General features: G+C 44.8%; 1 protein-coding gene across 1 annotated transcript in view; it reads left to right on the plus strand.

Annotated features, from left to right (window-relative positions):
* The window catches only part of LOC119398708 (fatty acid synthase-like), a 141,680-nt gene that overhangs the window by 60,577 nt on the left and 63,231 nt on the right, over positions 1 to 17,872 (plus strand). Inside the window, 3 exon segments of the mRNA XM_049417399.1 lie at positions 2 to 870; positions 13,180 to 13,334; positions 15,804 to 15,997. Coding sequence (XP_049273356.1) covers positions 2 to 870; positions 13,180 to 13,334; positions 15,804 to 15,997 — 1,218 coding nt within the window.

Below are 17,872 nucleotides of genomic sequence, written 5' to 3' on the forward strand. Positions count from 1 at the left end.
CTTAACAGTGCACAAACAAGTCAACGGCACTGCGTCACTGGCTTCCACCATTAAGTCAGCAATATTGACCAACAGAAAACATTTGGAGGAGGACTTACTCAACACAAGCCTTCTGGAAGAAGATCCGCTGAGATACCTGCTTGACATCGTGCTTGAAAATACAAGCTTCACAAAACTCAGCGTGCTAGAGGTGGCGGTCGACGGAAACATAACGCTCATGGCCCCATGGGCATGCGCTTTGCTGTCCTTGTACGATGGGCAGCTCAAGACAGTATACTCTATCACCCACCCAAGTCCAGGGAGCCTCTCTCCGGACCAACTCCCCAAAGGGGCACTTGTACTTCCGCAGGATCTTTCTCTCTCAGGAGAAAAGCTGCCAGCGGCTGACTTGGTATTAGCTTCCCTCGGCATTATGACTAGTGTTTCTGACCTGTTTGCTTTGGCTAATGAAATGTGCTCGCAGTGCAAGGAAGGTGGTTTCGTTCTCATTTCCCATCGGATAGCATTGACAGCGGCCGAGGCCTTACTCTCGAAATTCAGTGAAGTTCCTTTTCACGTTTATTCTGAAGAGGCAACAAGAACAGCGTTCAGAGCTTGCGGATTTCGGCTAGTGGGACTGAAGTCGAACAACCTCTCCGCACTGCTATTGTTCAAAAAGGCGACATTACCCATAAATGTCACCAGCCAGGCGGTTATCAAGGTACAGAACAGCAATTTTAAGTGGGTTGAGGCACTGAAGGAGAAGGTCGCTGAATGTGTCGGAAAGCCAGCGAGAGCGAACATCTGGCTGCTCGCTGAAGACGCCGGCACCAGTGGCATCCTGGGATTAACAAACTGTCTTCTACGGGAGATTGGCGGACGTCTCATAAGGTATGTGTGCATTCGAAACCGCACGCGCTTTATCTCGCTGTTGCCCTCTCACGGGTAAAAAAGTGCAAAATCAGGACCAGTAGCATCAATGTCTTAAGATGGTATAGTGAGCCACTTGGTTCGTTAATATTGGGTGTGGCAGTGAACGCCGGCACAATGGTGGTACAAAGGGATATGCAACGACAACCGCTTTTTACATGCGAAGCATCTTATGGCGGAGTTCGAACCCGTGGTGGTGGTGTGCGGCGTGACCATCCTTATTGCGAATGCGCGAACCCTCTTCACTTCTCTCCCCCTCTGAAACGCGGGCTCGACATGCCGAAATGCTGCTTCGCATCGCCTCATGGTTCCCTTTAGCGGGACATGGTGTGATTTTTGTCCATTATTTTCGTCCTTATTTTCTGATGTGTGCTACGATGTTCTGACATTAGCTTTACTGTCACTATTCAAAAAACAATACAAAATTTTTATACGAAAATGAAGGGGCCCAGCTAAAATGAAGATTTGAAGCGCAGCAATGTTGCTAACTGCCTTAGAGGACAACTGTCGTCTTTAGAGGTGCTCCATCCTGGTTGCGGTGGTAGCTTTTCAATGGAGGTGAAATGCTTAATGCCCGTGTACTGTGTGACGCTAGTTCACGCTAAAAAGCGCCACATGGTCGAACTTATCCGGAGCCTTCCAGCATGGTGCCTCAACAGCCTGAGTCGCTTTGGGATGTCATGCACAGGTGATTCTACGAGAGATCGAACATGCCCGTCCGGTCGCAATTTTTGTTTTGCCTGGGTTTTTTATATGTTATGTGGGCACATTCAAAGTGCACGAAACTGAAAATTTTATTTCCAAGAAACGCTCCCAGCGCGCCAAAAAATATTTGAAGGTGGCGGCCCGGGCCTCCTGTTTTTGCTCACTGCAATGTTTTCGGATTTCACGGCCGAATTTAGCGCGAACTATAAATGATGTGTCAAAAATGTTTTGCTGGTTTTAATACGCATTACTGTGAATTACATCCATTCTTTTTTTATGCCGTCCTCAAAAAGAAGAAAATGTGAAAGAAGAAAGAAAAAAAGTGTCCTAAGTTTGAGGCGCCTTGGCGCCTTTGCTACTTCAAACAGAAACTTGAAAACAATGTCAACTATAGAAAAGAACCTTTGCAGCATTTATACGCAAGGTCATTTTCCTACGGGCAGCGGAAAAAAAGAAAAAAATAGTTGAAGAAGCGAGTTTTTTCAAAAAAGTACATTAAAAAAAATAAAATAAATCCGGTCGCAATTTTGACGACAATTTTTTATCGAGGAGCGCTTATGTCAGTGAACACGCGGTTTTAATGTCATATGTCCTCATTTGCTTTGTTTACGAGATATAACTGGCCAAAATGACCCTTGCTATGTGTGCTCACCTCAGTGCGACTGATGGTTGTTGTTGCTTGCAATGGGCGTAAATCGCAGTTTTAATTATTCTGCTGCTGCAAAACCTTGCTCTGGTGGCTTTTCGTCAAGAAAAATGTGTTCTAATATTTTATTTGTGTCTAGCATGTGCAAATGTTCGCTGCTGCCACCCTCTAAATGGCTAACGTGTAAGCCGTTTGCAGACTACAACCTCGCCTAGAATCGTCAGAGTAAAGATGGGCGCGCCTGTTCGCGATATCAATCGCTTCTTCTTCCTGAAGGAATGTCTGGTCTACCTCATCGCGGTTAGATGTAGACAGCTTTTCCTTGAGGATCGTAAAGCAATGCAAGCAGACTTCGCAGGTGTCGCGAAGATCCTCAGCCTATGAGAGTGGCTTCTGGAGGTAGGCAACAACAAAAAGAGCAAATAAAAAAAGATTTGCCCAAAGAAAACGTTTTTCTCGGCAATCTTCTTTTTGTGAACGCGTAAATAATTGGCACAGAACAATTGGACGTAGTCATGGGCCGCGTGCATCGCTTGTAGTGTACAGCGAGACCTAGAGCAAGTCGAAACGTTTATACTGAACGGCGCCGCACAAATTATCTCACATCTGCGCAGCTGTCATGAATGCCTTTCCAGATCTGCTCATGGCTTAACATTTTATGACTAAGGGTGTCTAACCGTTTTGGGCTCTAATCATTAATTTGTAGGCCACACTCATTCTCAAAACTAAGGGTAATGTCCGTCTGGCGCCACCAAAGACCTCTGCTGTCCTCGACGTGGGAAAGCACTTCAGTATAGTGGCAACCAAACATCATAAGTTGGGCAGCTTCGGCCAATCATGGCTTAATCATGCCGCACCGCATGTTTTCTGGCTGTTAAAACGCTGAGGTAAAGGTCGAGATGGTACAGGAAGACGTTATCTGCGGCGCCGAGAACATGTGATAGCGGGAAGTGAAATAAACGGCTCGGAAATCATTGAGCTAACTTTTTTATAAATGTTGTTTAGGCATAGTGTGCGTGGAATGGGGAAGATGGTTAGAGCGTACAATGCACGTAATGGAAGGGAAGCAAGCAGGCAGTGAGAAAACAACTGCATAAAAGCACGCCTGCTGATTGTGGCATTTAGGTAGAGATTAAGTTGGCCTTCGCTGCATACAGATGCTTTATTCTGTGTGCAAGGAGACTTTTGACAAAGTGACCTAAACCATGTGTTCGCGGTGTCTCGCGTGCTTTTGATTAGCGAATACTGGCAGGGTAATTTGAGGTTGTAAGCTGCAAACTGCGTGCGCGTTAGGCCTTTATAGAGCAGCAGCAGCCCACCTCCGCACACGCTAGACACAATTAAAGTTTGAGAATACATATTTCTTGACGACAAGACACCAGAGCAAAGTTTTACTGCAGGAAAATAATTAAAATTACATTTACGTGCAATGCAAGCTGATGACAACTATCAATCGCACTGCTGTGAGCACACACAGCAAGGGTAGTTCTGGCCCTTTAAATCTCGTGAACAAAGCAAATGAGGACATACATATTAACATGGTGTTTTCACTTACATAAGTGCTCTTCGAAAAAAAAAATGTCGTCAAAATTGAGGCCTGAGCTTTTTCTTTATTTTTTGAAAATATACTTTAAAAAAAAAACTCGTTTCTTTAACTATTTTCTTGTTATGTTGCGCTGCCTGTAGGAAAACGATCTACCGCATAAATATTGCAAAGACTCCTTGAAATGCTTGACACTGTTTTGAAGCTTCTGTGAGAAATAGAAAAGGCGCCAAGGCGGATCAAACTTAGCAAACTTTGTTAATTTGGACCGGGCTTGCCATTTTTTTCACATGTTTTTTTTATTTTTGAGGACGGCAATAAAAAGCATGGATGTAATTCACAGTAATGCGTATTAAAACCAACCAAAAATTTTCTACACATCATTTATAGTTCGCGTTAAATTCGGCCGTGAAATCCGAAAATATTGCAGTGAACAAAAACACGAGGTCCGCGCCGCCACCTTCAGGTATTTTTGGCACGCTGGGAGCGTTTCTCGGAAATAAAATTTTCGGTTCCGTGCACTTTGAATGTGCCCACATAACATATAAAAAACCCAGGCAAAACAAAAAAAATCACAGCATATCCACGGAGTGAATGATGATGAGTGGGCGAAGCTGCGGAGGTTCATCGGTAAACCGTGAATCTTCCGTGAATTCTGCCCAGTACATCATCACCGACGTGAGATCGGGCGCGTTTATACTAAAGGTTTGATGACTTATGACGACTTGCAGCACACTTTAATTTTACATGTACGCTGTGAATTTTCATTGTTTAGAAAACCATTGCTTTAGAAAACATCTGGCGTCTTTCGTTAAGCAGCTGGCGTCTTTTCGTTTTGCTTTAGAAACATCTGGCGTTCTTTCGTTTTGCTTTTACAAAACATCTGGCGTCTTTCGTTGGTTTATTTCATCAATCAACGGCGTTTTGAACAAAATTTTTATTGTTTAATCACGCACAGGAGAAATCTCACCAGGCACTAACTTGCAGGTAAACAATGACTGCTAATGGGAATGAGAGACAGAAGAAGTCGGCTTTTAGCTAACACTTACACTTCTACTTCTTCTAACGTTTCCTACTGGAACATGCCAATGGCTGCTAATGGGGAATGAGAGACAGAAGAATTCGGCTTTTAGTTAACGCGCACGCTGCGAATTTTTTATTGTTCAACAACGCACAGGAAAAATCTCCCGCCGGCACCACCTTGGAGGTCAAACCGTAAGACTGGTTACGCACTACGACTACTACGACGACTACGAGGGACGAACGGGTGCCGCCTTAAGGAGCTTCGCCCCTAAATCGGCCGGACAGGCATGTTCGATATCTCGTGGAATCACCGTTTAGAGGGTGGCAGCAGCCCACTTTTGCACACGCTAGAACCAAATAAAATCTGAGAACACATTTTTCATGACGAAAAGCCACCAGAGCAATGTTTTGCTGCAGCAGAATAATTAAAACTGAGATTTGCGCACAATGCAAGCTGATGACAACCATCAGTCGCACTAAAGTGAGCACACACAGCAAGTGTCACTTTGGCCAGTTATATCTCGTAAACAAAGCAAATGAGGACATATGATATTAAAACCGTGTGTTCACTGACATAAGCACCGTGCGATAACAAATTATCGTCAAAATTGAGACCGGAGTTTTTTTTTTCATTTTATTTTTGGAAAATGTACTTTATTGAAAAAACTCGCTTCTATAACTATTTCTTTCTTTTCTTTTGCGCTGCCCGTAGGAAAATGATCTTCCGTATAAACGTTGCAAAGACTCTTTTCAGTAGTTGACATTGCTTTCAAATTTCTGTTTGAAGTAGCAAAGGCGCCAAGGCGCCTCAAACTTAGGACCCTTTTTTTTATTTCGGCCGTGTTTGCCATTTTTTTCACATTTTCATCTTTTTGAGGACGGCATAAAAAAAGCATAGATGTAATTCACAGTAATGCGTATTAAAACCAGCAAAAAAATTTTCGACACGTGATTTATAGTTCGCGCTATATTCGGCTGTGAAATCCGAAAACACTGCAGTGAGCAAAAACAGGAGGCCCGGGCCGCCACCTCGAAATATTTTTTGGGCGCGCTGCGAGCGATTCTTGGAACTAAAATTTTCAGTCCGTGCACTTTGAATGTGCCCACCTAACATATAAAAAACCCAGGCAAAAAAAAAATTGCGACAGGACAGGCATGTTCGATCTCTCGTGGAATCACCCAGACTTTTAAGTCCATCAGCTAAGCTGTAAAAGCTTGTGCAATGACACCTAAAAAAATTAGCGTCGTGTGCATAGCAGAGCAGGGTGTCCGAGAAAAGGCAATGCTTTATCTGTGAACATGTTAACACAGATAAAGCATTGCCACAAGTCAAGGTGAAAGCCATGGCATTAAAAGTGACAAAGTAAAACAGTAAGACACCGTGTGGAAAGCTGGCGGTCTTCAGCAGTTTTTAAACGCGAAGCATTTAAAATCTGCGTGCGACCTATGACACTTTGAGCGTTTCCGTCCCCGTATCTATCTGTCTGTCCAGCCGCCTACGTCTGGGTGCTCTCGTTAAGGCATCCTTAGCTTGATGTAGACCAAAATTGGTACAGGAGGGTAAGAGGGCTTGACGAATATGACTGTATGGTCATCACATGTATAGCATGAAAAATCGCGGGACGCTTAAGGTTTGCTTTAAGAGTTGAACGCGATAGCGATATCCTGCCCCTAGAACGTACTTCGACCGCTACGTGTTTGTAACAGAATGCGCGCTCTAAGTCGTGTGCCTCATGTAATGGCTAGCATGTTTTAAAGCAAATATGGGCGAGAAACTTTTTCGAAGTTCCGATGCACCCACTTGTGGTCTTAATGGAATACGCGCAGTAATGTGTGTGTCTTTCCTAATGGGTGGCTGGCTTTAAACCACCAAGCCACATGGTGTGACGCCCGATCGCAATGTAAGCTTTTACCACGCAATATTACTGCGATATTACATCTCGTACTGTGACACCTGTATACCGGACGCGTATGTTTGTGAAGCGCGAAAGTTACTTTCAGTGCATGTCCCAGCAGAGGCGTGGCTGTGTGGTAGAACACGTGCTTGCCACACAGACGGCCTGGGTTCGATTCTCACTCGCACCCAACCTTTTCACTATTTATTTTATTTGCAGTTTTCTCGATTATTGTTTTTTTTTTGTAATGGAGAACATGATTTTTCGCTGACAACCAACGACGCCGACAACGCCACCGACGCCGGAATTTCTACGAAACGAGCTCTTTAACGCCGTCGCGTTAAAATCCCGTCGCGTACGTCGCCAAACCCTTTACTCCAGACACGTGTGGCACATACCTGTATACCAGGGGCCGCGGTGTGAGCCACAGGTGACTGACAATTTACATCTACCGAGGAACGGGGAGAACGAAAAAAACAGACATCGGCCGTGTTGAGCCTTCGAATGTAAAGAATAAAAATCGGGATACGAGCAGGAATCGAACCCTAGCATTCTGCGTGGCAGTCAAGTGTTCTACCACAGAGCCACGTAACTGCTTTGGAAAAAGATCTTATGCATGCTTAAGGCCAGTACAACGTCAATTGTGAATGCAGTTCCGGCTATCTACTTTTATAAAAAAGCAATAAACATTACATTACATAATAAATGCGAAGCATTTCTTAGCGAACTTCTGCGACTTTGAGCGTATCTATCTATCTATCTATCTATCTATCTATCTATCTATCTATCTATCTATCTATCTATCTATATATCTATCTATCTATCTATCTATCTATCTATCTATCTATCTAGTTGCCTAAGACTTTGTGCTCTGCTGGTCGCTTGGTTCATCGAATGTGCACCAAAATTGGTATGGCGTAACATGACTGTATGGCGAACATAAATGACAAGTCATAACATGAAAATCACGACGCGCATGTCATGTACAGCATGATTTACATGCTACGCTCATGATGCGCTGGTGGCCGTTTCGCTAGCTTGATATACACCAAATTCGTATCTTGCGACGTGACTGTGTGACGAACATAAATAACACGAGTTAACATGCAAATCATGACACGCATGTCATGTACAGCATGACTTACGTGCCACGCTCATGGGGCGCTGGCGGCGGTTTCGCTAGCTTGATCTACCCCGAAATCGGTATTGCGCGACGTGACTTTGTAACGAACACAAATAACACGAGTTAACATGAAAATCATGACACGCATGTCATGTACAGCATAACTTATGTGCCACGCTCATGGGGCGCTGGCGGCGGTTTCGCTAGATTTATATACACCAAAATTTGTATCTTGTGACGTGACTGTGTGACGAATATAAAAACACGAGTTAACATGACAATCATGACACGCATGTCATGTACAGCATGACTTACTTGCCACGCTCATGGGGCGCTGGCGGCGGTTTCGCTAGCTTGATCTACCCCGAAATTGGTAATGCGCGACGCGACTGTGTAACGAACATAAGTAACACGAGTGAACATAAAAATCATTACACGCATGTCACGTACAGCATGACTTACGTGCCACGCTCATGGGGCGCAGGCGGCGGTTTCGCTAGATTTATATACACCAAAATTGGTATCTTGTGACGTGACTGTGTAACGAACATAAATAACACGAGTTAACATGACAATCATGACACGCATGTCATGTACAGCATGACTTACGTGCCACGCTCATGGGGCGCTGGCGGCGGTTTCGCTAGCTTGATCTACCCCAAAATTGGTATTGCGCGACGCGACTGTGTAACGAATATAAAAACACGAGTTAACATCAAAATCATGACACGCATGTCATGTACAGCATGACTTACGTGCCACGCTCATGGGGTGCTGGCGGCCGTTTCCCTAGCTTGATATACACCAAAATTGGTATCTTGCGACGTGACCGTGTGAGGAACATAAATAACTCGTGTTAACATGAAAGCCATGATACGTATGTCATGTACAGCATGACTTACGTGCCACGCTCATGGGGCGCTGGCGGCCAATTCTCTAGCTTGATCGACCCCGAAGTTGGTATTGCGCGACGTTACTGTGTGACGAACATAAATAATAGGAGCTAACATGAAATCCGTGACACGCATTTTCCTCCATGACATACAAGACGATGTATGCAGCTCTTTACTGGCTGCTTCGCATTACATCGATTCCCACAATGCGTGGGATCTGCCGGCTTTTTTACTCCTATCATACAGGCGTCAATTGTTGTTTCAGTGTTGACTCCGCTTTATAACAGTCTAATAAACATTACATTTGTATTCCTATGATTCAGGCGTCAATTGTTGTTTCAGTGTTGACTCCGCTTTATAACAGTCTAATAAACATTACATTTGTATTCCTATGATTCAGGAACCTATAATCAAACGTTAATCGACCCCGGAGGAATACGCTAGCGAAAGTTGCGTATGATATTCCCGTCATCGCACCGTAATGTGGCCTTCATTTCAATAATACTGACGTCTGTGTTCTATCATGAGTTCTGACGTTACGTGGGACCATACGTTACCATTTAAACGCCAGTGTTGTGGACGTTCCTGGTAAGTCCACGATGTGCACACTACTGCGTATCACTTACAAAAACACGTCTATCCTCCTCCTAACGCTTGGCTCAAACCCACAAAATGCAGCCAAGACAACTACTAGCTGGATGCTTCGCATGAAATGGATTCCTACAAAGCGTGGGATATGCCGGAATTTTTTGTGCGTTTTGTTGCTTTGTTTGTTTGTTGGCTTTATGCAAAAACTGCGGGCGACCGCCGGTTTTCCACTAGGCGCCCTACTGTTTTACTTTGTCACTTTTAATCCCGCCGCCTTCAGCTTTACTTCTCTTGTTTGTTGATTTTCATTGTGCCGTATTTTTAGTTTTCATGTGGTTTTATTACGTATTCATTTCGTTGAGCGATCAATCTTTTCTTTTCATCAAGCCCTGTTACGTCCTCATTCTTTCACCTTTGTTCAGATTATATGCTAACTGAAAACTTGGTTTTCCGTTCCCCCACACGCGCAAATCTCAGAGAGTTTGGTCCCACGTTTCGCGGTGCTCGGTTGGCCGCTATCTAGGGCTGCACTCTTAGTCAGTAATATTCGTATGTTTGTCGACACATGCGAGATTAACAGATCGGTCACGTGTAGAGGTTCCTGGGGGAAATATCTGTTCCTTGCTTACCAGTTGGCAGTTCTGCGCCCGTGGCATTCTCCGTGTTTTCTTTCTTTTGTCCTGGTCATTTCGCGCAGTTTTAGAACGCCTAACAGCAATGAGCCAACTAGCCCGCCATAATGCGTTACTGAAGCTCATGTTTCAGTTTGTAAGGCAAGCGTACCACTCGAAAACTATCATAGCCTTCTTGCGCTCATAGGGTCCTCATCCTACGCAAATATTTGTCGCCATATGCAGTGCTAGATTTTCGGCTGTGACGTTTAAGGAGCACAGCACTTGTAATATAAAGGCCTAAGCTTCGTTTGCATCACCAAATGAAGTGCTGAAAAAAAAAAAACACTCGTACGTTTCACTCTTGAAGCCAGAAATTTAACTACAAAAGTCATTTTGGCATATCGGCACTAAGAGACCTTTTTTTAAGGGTCATGTGGAAGCAGCAGCCCGGGTGAGAGCGTACCGGCTTTGCTCTCATCTGCTACCGCCATGTATTGGAATGGCTATCGCGACAGACGCCAGCATGTTCAAATATTTTCTTGCTGATTTTAGAGCGAAGCTCTTTAAGCGTTACGTTGTTCCGGATATGCGAACATGAATTATCATTATCACGAACCGGTACGAGCTCGCTTCATCCTCTTCAACTTATGCTTTCTTCCCACAATGCGTGCACCAATTTGTCTGGCATGAAATGCAATAACTATCGTGGGCGAGTCTGTTACGTGACAAAAAATCACGTAACGTCACGTAACAACCAGTCACGTGACAAAAAATCCCGTAACTTGACGTGACATCTAGTCAAGCGACCAACAATCGCGTAACATCCCGCAACATATAGTCACGTGACTACAATCACGTATCACGCAACATTTAGTCACGTCACTAAAAATTACATAACATCATGTGGCAACTAGTCACGTGACCAAATTAGGTACCTTCAGGTGGCAACTAGTCACTTGACTGCAATCACGCAGCATCGCGTAACAGCTAGTCAGGTGGAATGTGCTTTCCGTAAACCACGTAACGACTAGTCACGTGAGTAAAATTATGTGACATCATGTAATATGTAGTTACGTGACTAAAATTGCTTAACATCACGTAAGATCTAGTGACGTGTTTCCGCTCTAAACCATTTAGCAACAATTCACGTGACTAAAATCACGTAACCTCACGTACCAGCTAGTCACCAGACATCTTCCCGATAAAGCACACAACAGCTGCTCACGTAATATGTGCTCGCCAAAGAACACGTAACAGCTAGCTACGCACTTGATTGAAATCGAGTATCTATTCACATGAACAAAAGAATGTAACAACACGTAACAACTAGTCACGTGAGTAAAATCACGTAACACCACGTAACTGCCCACGTGGCATGTTCGCGCCAAAACAAAGCAGTAGTGTGGAGAATTGACCGAAACCGGAGAAAAATAGCCAAGTCTAGCCATACTTAGTACTACTAACAGAAACTAAGCATCTCTAGCAAAAGGTTGGAATTACTCGCATAACTTAACTTGGCCGAACACTAGCTCCGCTGTTGGTTCCAGCCTGGCGCCATTAGTGAAAGTTGCGTACTTCCCTATTTAGGTCAGGAATGAGCGTGCAAGCATTCCGATTTCTTCCCATGCCTGTGAATGTTCGATTACTGTGCTTAAAGACTCAAAATATCAAGTGAGCAGCTTTTCTTTGCCTGCTTGTTCATGAAAGTGCACGTCGCCAGGACAGTCATTTTTCTGTTTAATGAAGATTTTTGAGCTTTCGGCAGCATCGTTCTTTATCAGATATTGCAAAAAAGAACCTTCTATTACAGTCATGTCCTTTTGATGCAGCACTTGGAGTTGCTTCTTATCTAGTTTCTCAAGAAAACAAAACTCAGAATTATTCTTGGTGGGTGTCTCGCAAGCACTCGGAAACAAGTTCTACAATGTTGATTTCTTAGGCTATAGATGACCTACGTGCGGTGCACATACGTGTGATAAAAAAGTCACAGTTTCAGCGCAAGGGCGAAGTGATGAATGCGGTAGCAACAAATTGTAATCATATACGAATTGAGGATGGCAGTCAACTCTTTTGGATCCGACCTCGCGTAACTCTACAAAACGCTGGTGTAAGACAATACGTCCGCTCCATGGAGAGATGCTCTTTCTGCACAGTCCCTTCGCTTTGAGAGCGCAGCACGTACAAGGATATACGAGCCGCACGCTGATGGCTGCCGAGATAGCGCGCGCGCCAGTGATCGTGACTGCGCCCTTTGAGTTAAAGTTTAATGTTACTGCTCGAGCGACACCCATTCCCCTCGCGTCTTTTCATGCTCGTTCAAGGCGGGCGGGGCGTTTCCGCTGTGCTCCAACGACAGGCCTGCCGAGCGGGGTGATGTTCTCGCATGCGCTTTCCGAGCGACAGAGATGGGCCGAGTCGTTTGATCTCTGCTTCAGCAGCGTTCGTCGCCCCCGCTCACGCGCGTTTACCTGCGGTAGAACATACAATGCGCGGGGAATGTTATCAATTTGGACATTATACGGCACATGATGGCGACGGAAACAAACCCGTCGAGTGTGTCCATATAATTGCTATTGCAATAAAATGGGAAAGTTCGCATGAAATATATATAATAGATTCCAATATAACGCGTTTATGGTTAATTGTTCTATTTTAAAAAAATGAGGCTGTACAATTGCCTTTGTCTATGATCCTCACACTCAGCTTCCAAGAAATCAAGGCAATGTTCTTTTTGTGGCGTTTGCGTGGCAGTAAATTATAGCCTTTCATATAGCATGTTTGCCGGATACTTTTTCTTGCATGCTGAAGGCTGTAAGCATCTCGCGAAATGCTTGTTCAACATTCACCACTATACGCACAGGAGGGTCCCAACCGATCACCGCGAAAGATACGCCTCTCAGGGGCAAGGCATGTGCCTTTTAGGGGGAAGTGCCGCTGACCTAACGTTGTAGCCGATTACAGGTTCTTATGTACAGGGCTCGCGGATTCACAAGTGACATCATTTTTTAGTATAACAACTCGCCTGCGCATTTCTAGGAGATAAGCATGTCCTGTCGCGAAAAATGTGGTCTGTATAGGTAATGTTGGCTCTGGCCTACGCGCTTGAGTCGAAAATACGCGGATATGACCCGAAAGGAAGACAGTGAAAAGGAAAGTATGTGCGTTACTTAGCCTTAAATTGTCCTGTTTCAACCCGTAAGTACTGTACCGTAGTTGTTCTTTTTTTTTGCTTTTTCCTAGGTGTGTATTCGACGCCGATGTGGAAGGTGGCAACAATGTAGCCGACTTTAGCCCCGCCAACCCTGCGTACAAGGATATCATAGAAAACGACCTTGTGATGAACGTATACCGCGACAGACAATGGGGATCTTTCCGGCACCGCAACATCGATTGGTGTAAGTGTTTCACGCTGATGTTTAATGTGCCTGATAAGAATGCACGGCATAACTGTTGCGAGTCCGTCGTTAGATACAATTCCCCTGGAACATGGATGGTGTGTTGAATTGCGAAAGCAACGCCAAAAATTTCGGAAGTGCCACTTACAATGGCACTTCCGCGCAATGCAACAGAGCCCTTCAGGGATTGGGCGCCATCCAACACTACCGAGGTGTAGCCATCTTGTGTGTGTGTGTGTGTTGTGTCCGTGTATAGTCTGTGATATTGGGATCTTTGCAAGCATGCGGCTAAGGTATCGTACATGGGCTGTGCGCCGTAGTTTCTCATGCTCATGGTTCATGTTACGTGACAAGGGATGACTACTGAGTACCTTGCGCATCGCGGGCTATAAGGCAGTTGAACAGGTTTCACTTTCGAGTGGTGGGACAGAGTATCCTAACCGGTGAAGAACGCGCGCCGGGAGAACGTGTTTGGGGAGCGAAGCAGAAAATGACGAGCACGGCGAGAGCACGTGCCGGCCGAGTTTTTTTCTACGATGCTCGCAAACAAACAAAAGGCTTAACAGCTCTGCTGTAAAAACAGGAGTCAACAGAAAACGTTGCGCGCAGGACGCGATGGAGAAAGACCAGCAACATATCACAGGGCGCAGGGCTTCATATTGCCCTGATTTTATGCTGTACTGAAATGTACTGTACTGGAAATCCTGTCACAGCGCAGTTATAGCTGAACGAAGGTCATTATTTCACTACACTCGTCGTTATCTGTTTCATATAAAAAACCATGGCTGATCCCTCGGTGATAGGAACCGGCATAACAGGAAAGTGCTTCGCGCCTTCGCGAAAGTAGTTGATTGTTAATTGTGCATTGATATATCAAAGCTTGAACAACCTTTACTGGTGGTTGGCAGCTGTAGCACCGTTTCGAGTCGATGCACCCACGTTGCGGCCTAGTGGAACACCATCCAAACGACTAACAACTCGTATCATGATTTAGCCGTTGTGGTAGCTGGAGGTGTTCACATATACGTGGACACAGTGTATCGTGAATCCTGCTCAAAGATGCAACAACAAGCGCATAATGAACACGGGTACTCGATATGCACTCCTTCAAAGCGTCGTCAGCTGAGAGAAACGGCAAGAAGCGGCAAGATCTTTCTGGGTACTCATCTGCGAAGGCACGTGCGCGTACCTTAACCTATCACAGACTTGGTGAAACAGTTGAGCATCCGCCGCTCCTGTGGGAGGCACGGAATTACTGCCGCTAGGCACCTACGGGCAAAATAGCCGCAAGCGCACTTCTGGCCTGCCGCTCGGCACAACGAAGTACATAGTCGCTTGGGAGGGCACCCACCCTGTACGAAATTGCCAGCATGGGGCCGCCAGACCTAAAATAAGGTCATGCTCACTTTTTTTTTTCATCCTGACGTCATTTGGCACGAAAATCAAACCGTATAGCGCAATCTGATTTGTGATATTGCTAAGTGAGTTCCAAGGTGAGAGGAGGCAAGCTAGACGGACGCATGATGCAGTCCACTCGCCGCGCTTTGCCTGACTGAAAATTCACAAAACGATAAACAAAAGGAATAATTAGACAGAAAGAACAGCTCTACGCTTTCGAAGTTTGCTTGGTCACGTGATAATTGTTTTAGAAGGATAAAGCACACGCTTTGTGTCCGCACTCAAGTGAGTCGCATGTATTGAAGAAACGAAGGAAGGGCACTTTTATGGGCTGATTTTATTCCTAGACACAATATCAAGTAGAACTAACAGCCAAAGAAGACAAGAAAAGTATAGGGGATGTTATCTGAAGCAATTATAACGTAAATGTGAAGGAAGTAAAGTTTGCGAAAAGATAACTTGCTCCTGGCGGGGACCAAACCTGCGACCTTCGAATAACGCGTCCGATGCTCAACCAACTGAGCTGCAGCGGGGTATATAGGAGTATGTGCATTTTAAACTTGGGAGTGTTAGTCAGTGCCGCTAGTAGCCATGACGGCGAGTGCAGAACACTCTTTTTCTGCCTGCTGGCGTCACGACGCACGTAACCTTTTTGCTATCTGGCAGCTGACAAATAAGTTATATTTTCATCCACTTTTCTTTCTTCACATTTACATGATTATGTATTGCAAAATAACACCCCCAGTACTTTTCTTGGCTTTCTTGTCTGTTAGTTCTAGTACGTGTATCGACGACAGGCACAGATACAGAAGGACACTCGGAAGATCGCTCGTGCACTCACAGCTCATTTATTTCCGTGTATGTCAATACTACGTATGCGCTGATTCGATAAAAGACAGAAAACAGGAACCACAAAAGGGGAACGAAGGATAAATTTATAAACGGTTGCCGAAGGTCGCTAAAAGCATATCATCTACTAGTATGTATATCAGCCAACAACACATCCCGCGACTTGTACTCTTGTATTCTGATCGTCACTAAAAACTAAATATCATCTCCCATGCATGACAGGTGGAGAGGCAAAGACCGCCACGCAATGCGCCTACCTACACTTCAAGACACGCGGGGACCTATCCAGCCTACAGTGGTACGAGTCCCCACTTGGCTACAGGTCCCCAACTGACAAAACCTCCAGTGGGGAAGTCATATGCGACGTGTACTATGCCTCTGTAAACTTCCACGACGCCATGATTGCCACTGGTAAAGTCAATGATGATGGATCCATTGGTAAGTGGTCATTAACAGCCGCTTATTTATCAAACTGCGGCGCTACCCACTTAATGTCACAAAGGTACGAGGGCACTTGATTATATTAAAGACGATAGTCTTTCTAGGGAACTTAAACGCAGAAATTTTAGTCTTTCTCTCTGTCTTTCTGTTTGTCTGTCTGTCACCCGATTCAGCCACCTGGCCAAAGATTAACCAATTGCTGAACGCCCAGCCATCTTGAACTGGTAGCGCCGTTCATACTTGTGAACATTGTCAATCAAAAAGGAAATGTTACGCATATCTGAGGCGCAACATCAATACGCAAGTATTGGGTGGTGTGTTCTTTTACTAGAAAATACATACATACGTAATTCTAAAGACCATAGTGTTTCTTAGGCTGCGCTGAAAATGCTGGTGTTTTTCTGGCTGCGCTGCAAATGCGATTCTATGAGCCAGATGCGGCGGCTGAACATAGAGGAGGAGGACTCATGTAGTACGGCCGGCAGAAGACTATCGTCTTTCGACGACATTTGCAGCGAAGCTCGCCGATACGCGGCCAATTTTTTTATTACCTTGCTCTTCAATAATGGTAGTGACAAATGGCCACGTGGACTCTTTGTTGTAAAATAATGCATTGGTTCCAGTCTATCATTCCGCTTATCTCTTTCTAGTTTTTCAGCATGGCATGCTTCCCGTTGTCGGTGGTCATAAGTGATGTTTAGGCAAAAGCCACAGTCGTTATCCAGGGCCACACACGAACCATACGGGCACTTAGAACGATGCATCCGGTAACTCACACAATATCATCCGGGCGTCGTTGCGAGAACAAAACGAGATATCTCAGCCGAAAAGTTCAAAAAATGCCGTATTTGTTAGTTCAACCTATGTGCAGGACAGTTTTATATAGCAGACTAAAGAAATATATCATCATCATTGCTGCAGAATTCTTTGTATTTGTTCATAATATCGCTGATGCTGTAGCTTCTTGTACGCTGAACTTTTCTTTGTCATTTAGAATACAGACGTTAGAAAGGCAGATATTACTAATAATATCTGGGGTTTAACGTTTCAAAGCCAAGATACGATTTGAGAGATGCCGTATAGTGGAGGGCTCCAGAAATTTCGGCCACCTGGTGTTCTTTAACGTGCAGCTAAATCTAAGTACATGGGCCTCAAGCATTTTCGTCTCCATCTAAAATGCAGCCGCCGTGGCCGGGATTCGATCTCGCGACCTTCGGTCAGCAGTCGAGCGCTATAACCACTAGACCACCGTGGCGGGGGAGAAAGGCAGATAAGGCGCCATACAAGTGCTCCTTTAAACGCCGCCGTGAAACCAGTCGTCTATTGAACGTCAGTGGTAGGCGAATAAACGGCAGCGCGCTGTTTACTCGCCCATACGCAGGGCTTTGCTGCTGTAGCGGTTACAGTGCTCGGTTGCTGACCCGACGGTCGCGGGTTTGATCAATGCCGCGGCGGTCCCATTTCGATAGAGGCGAAATCCTGGAGGCCCGTCTACTGTGTGATCTCACTGCAGGTTAAACAACGCCAGATAGTAAAAATTTTCGGAGTTCTCCACTACGGCGTGCCTCATAATCATATAGTGCTTTTGGGACGTCAAATCACAATAATAATAATAATAATAATAATAATAATAATAATAATAATAATAATAATAATAATAATAATAATAATAATCATGATTCTTCTTCTTATTATTATTATTATTATTATCATTATGCTCCATCCCTCAGAGTGCGCACCCGTAAGCAACGGTGCCGTGTAATTTGGATATATTTTATAAGAACGCTCGTGGTCTTCGCACTAAGACGCGCGAATTCTTTGCTAATGTTGTTTCGTCTTCTTTTGACCTT

This window comes from Rhipicephalus sanguineus, chromosome 7 (genome assembly GCF_013339695.2).
Source record: "Rhipicephalus sanguineus isolate Rsan-2018 chromosome 7, BIME_Rsan_1.4, whole genome shotgun sequence".
Lineage (NCBI taxonomy): Eukaryota > Metazoa > Arthropoda > Arachnida > Ixodida > Ixodidae > Rhipicephalus > Rhipicephalus sanguineus.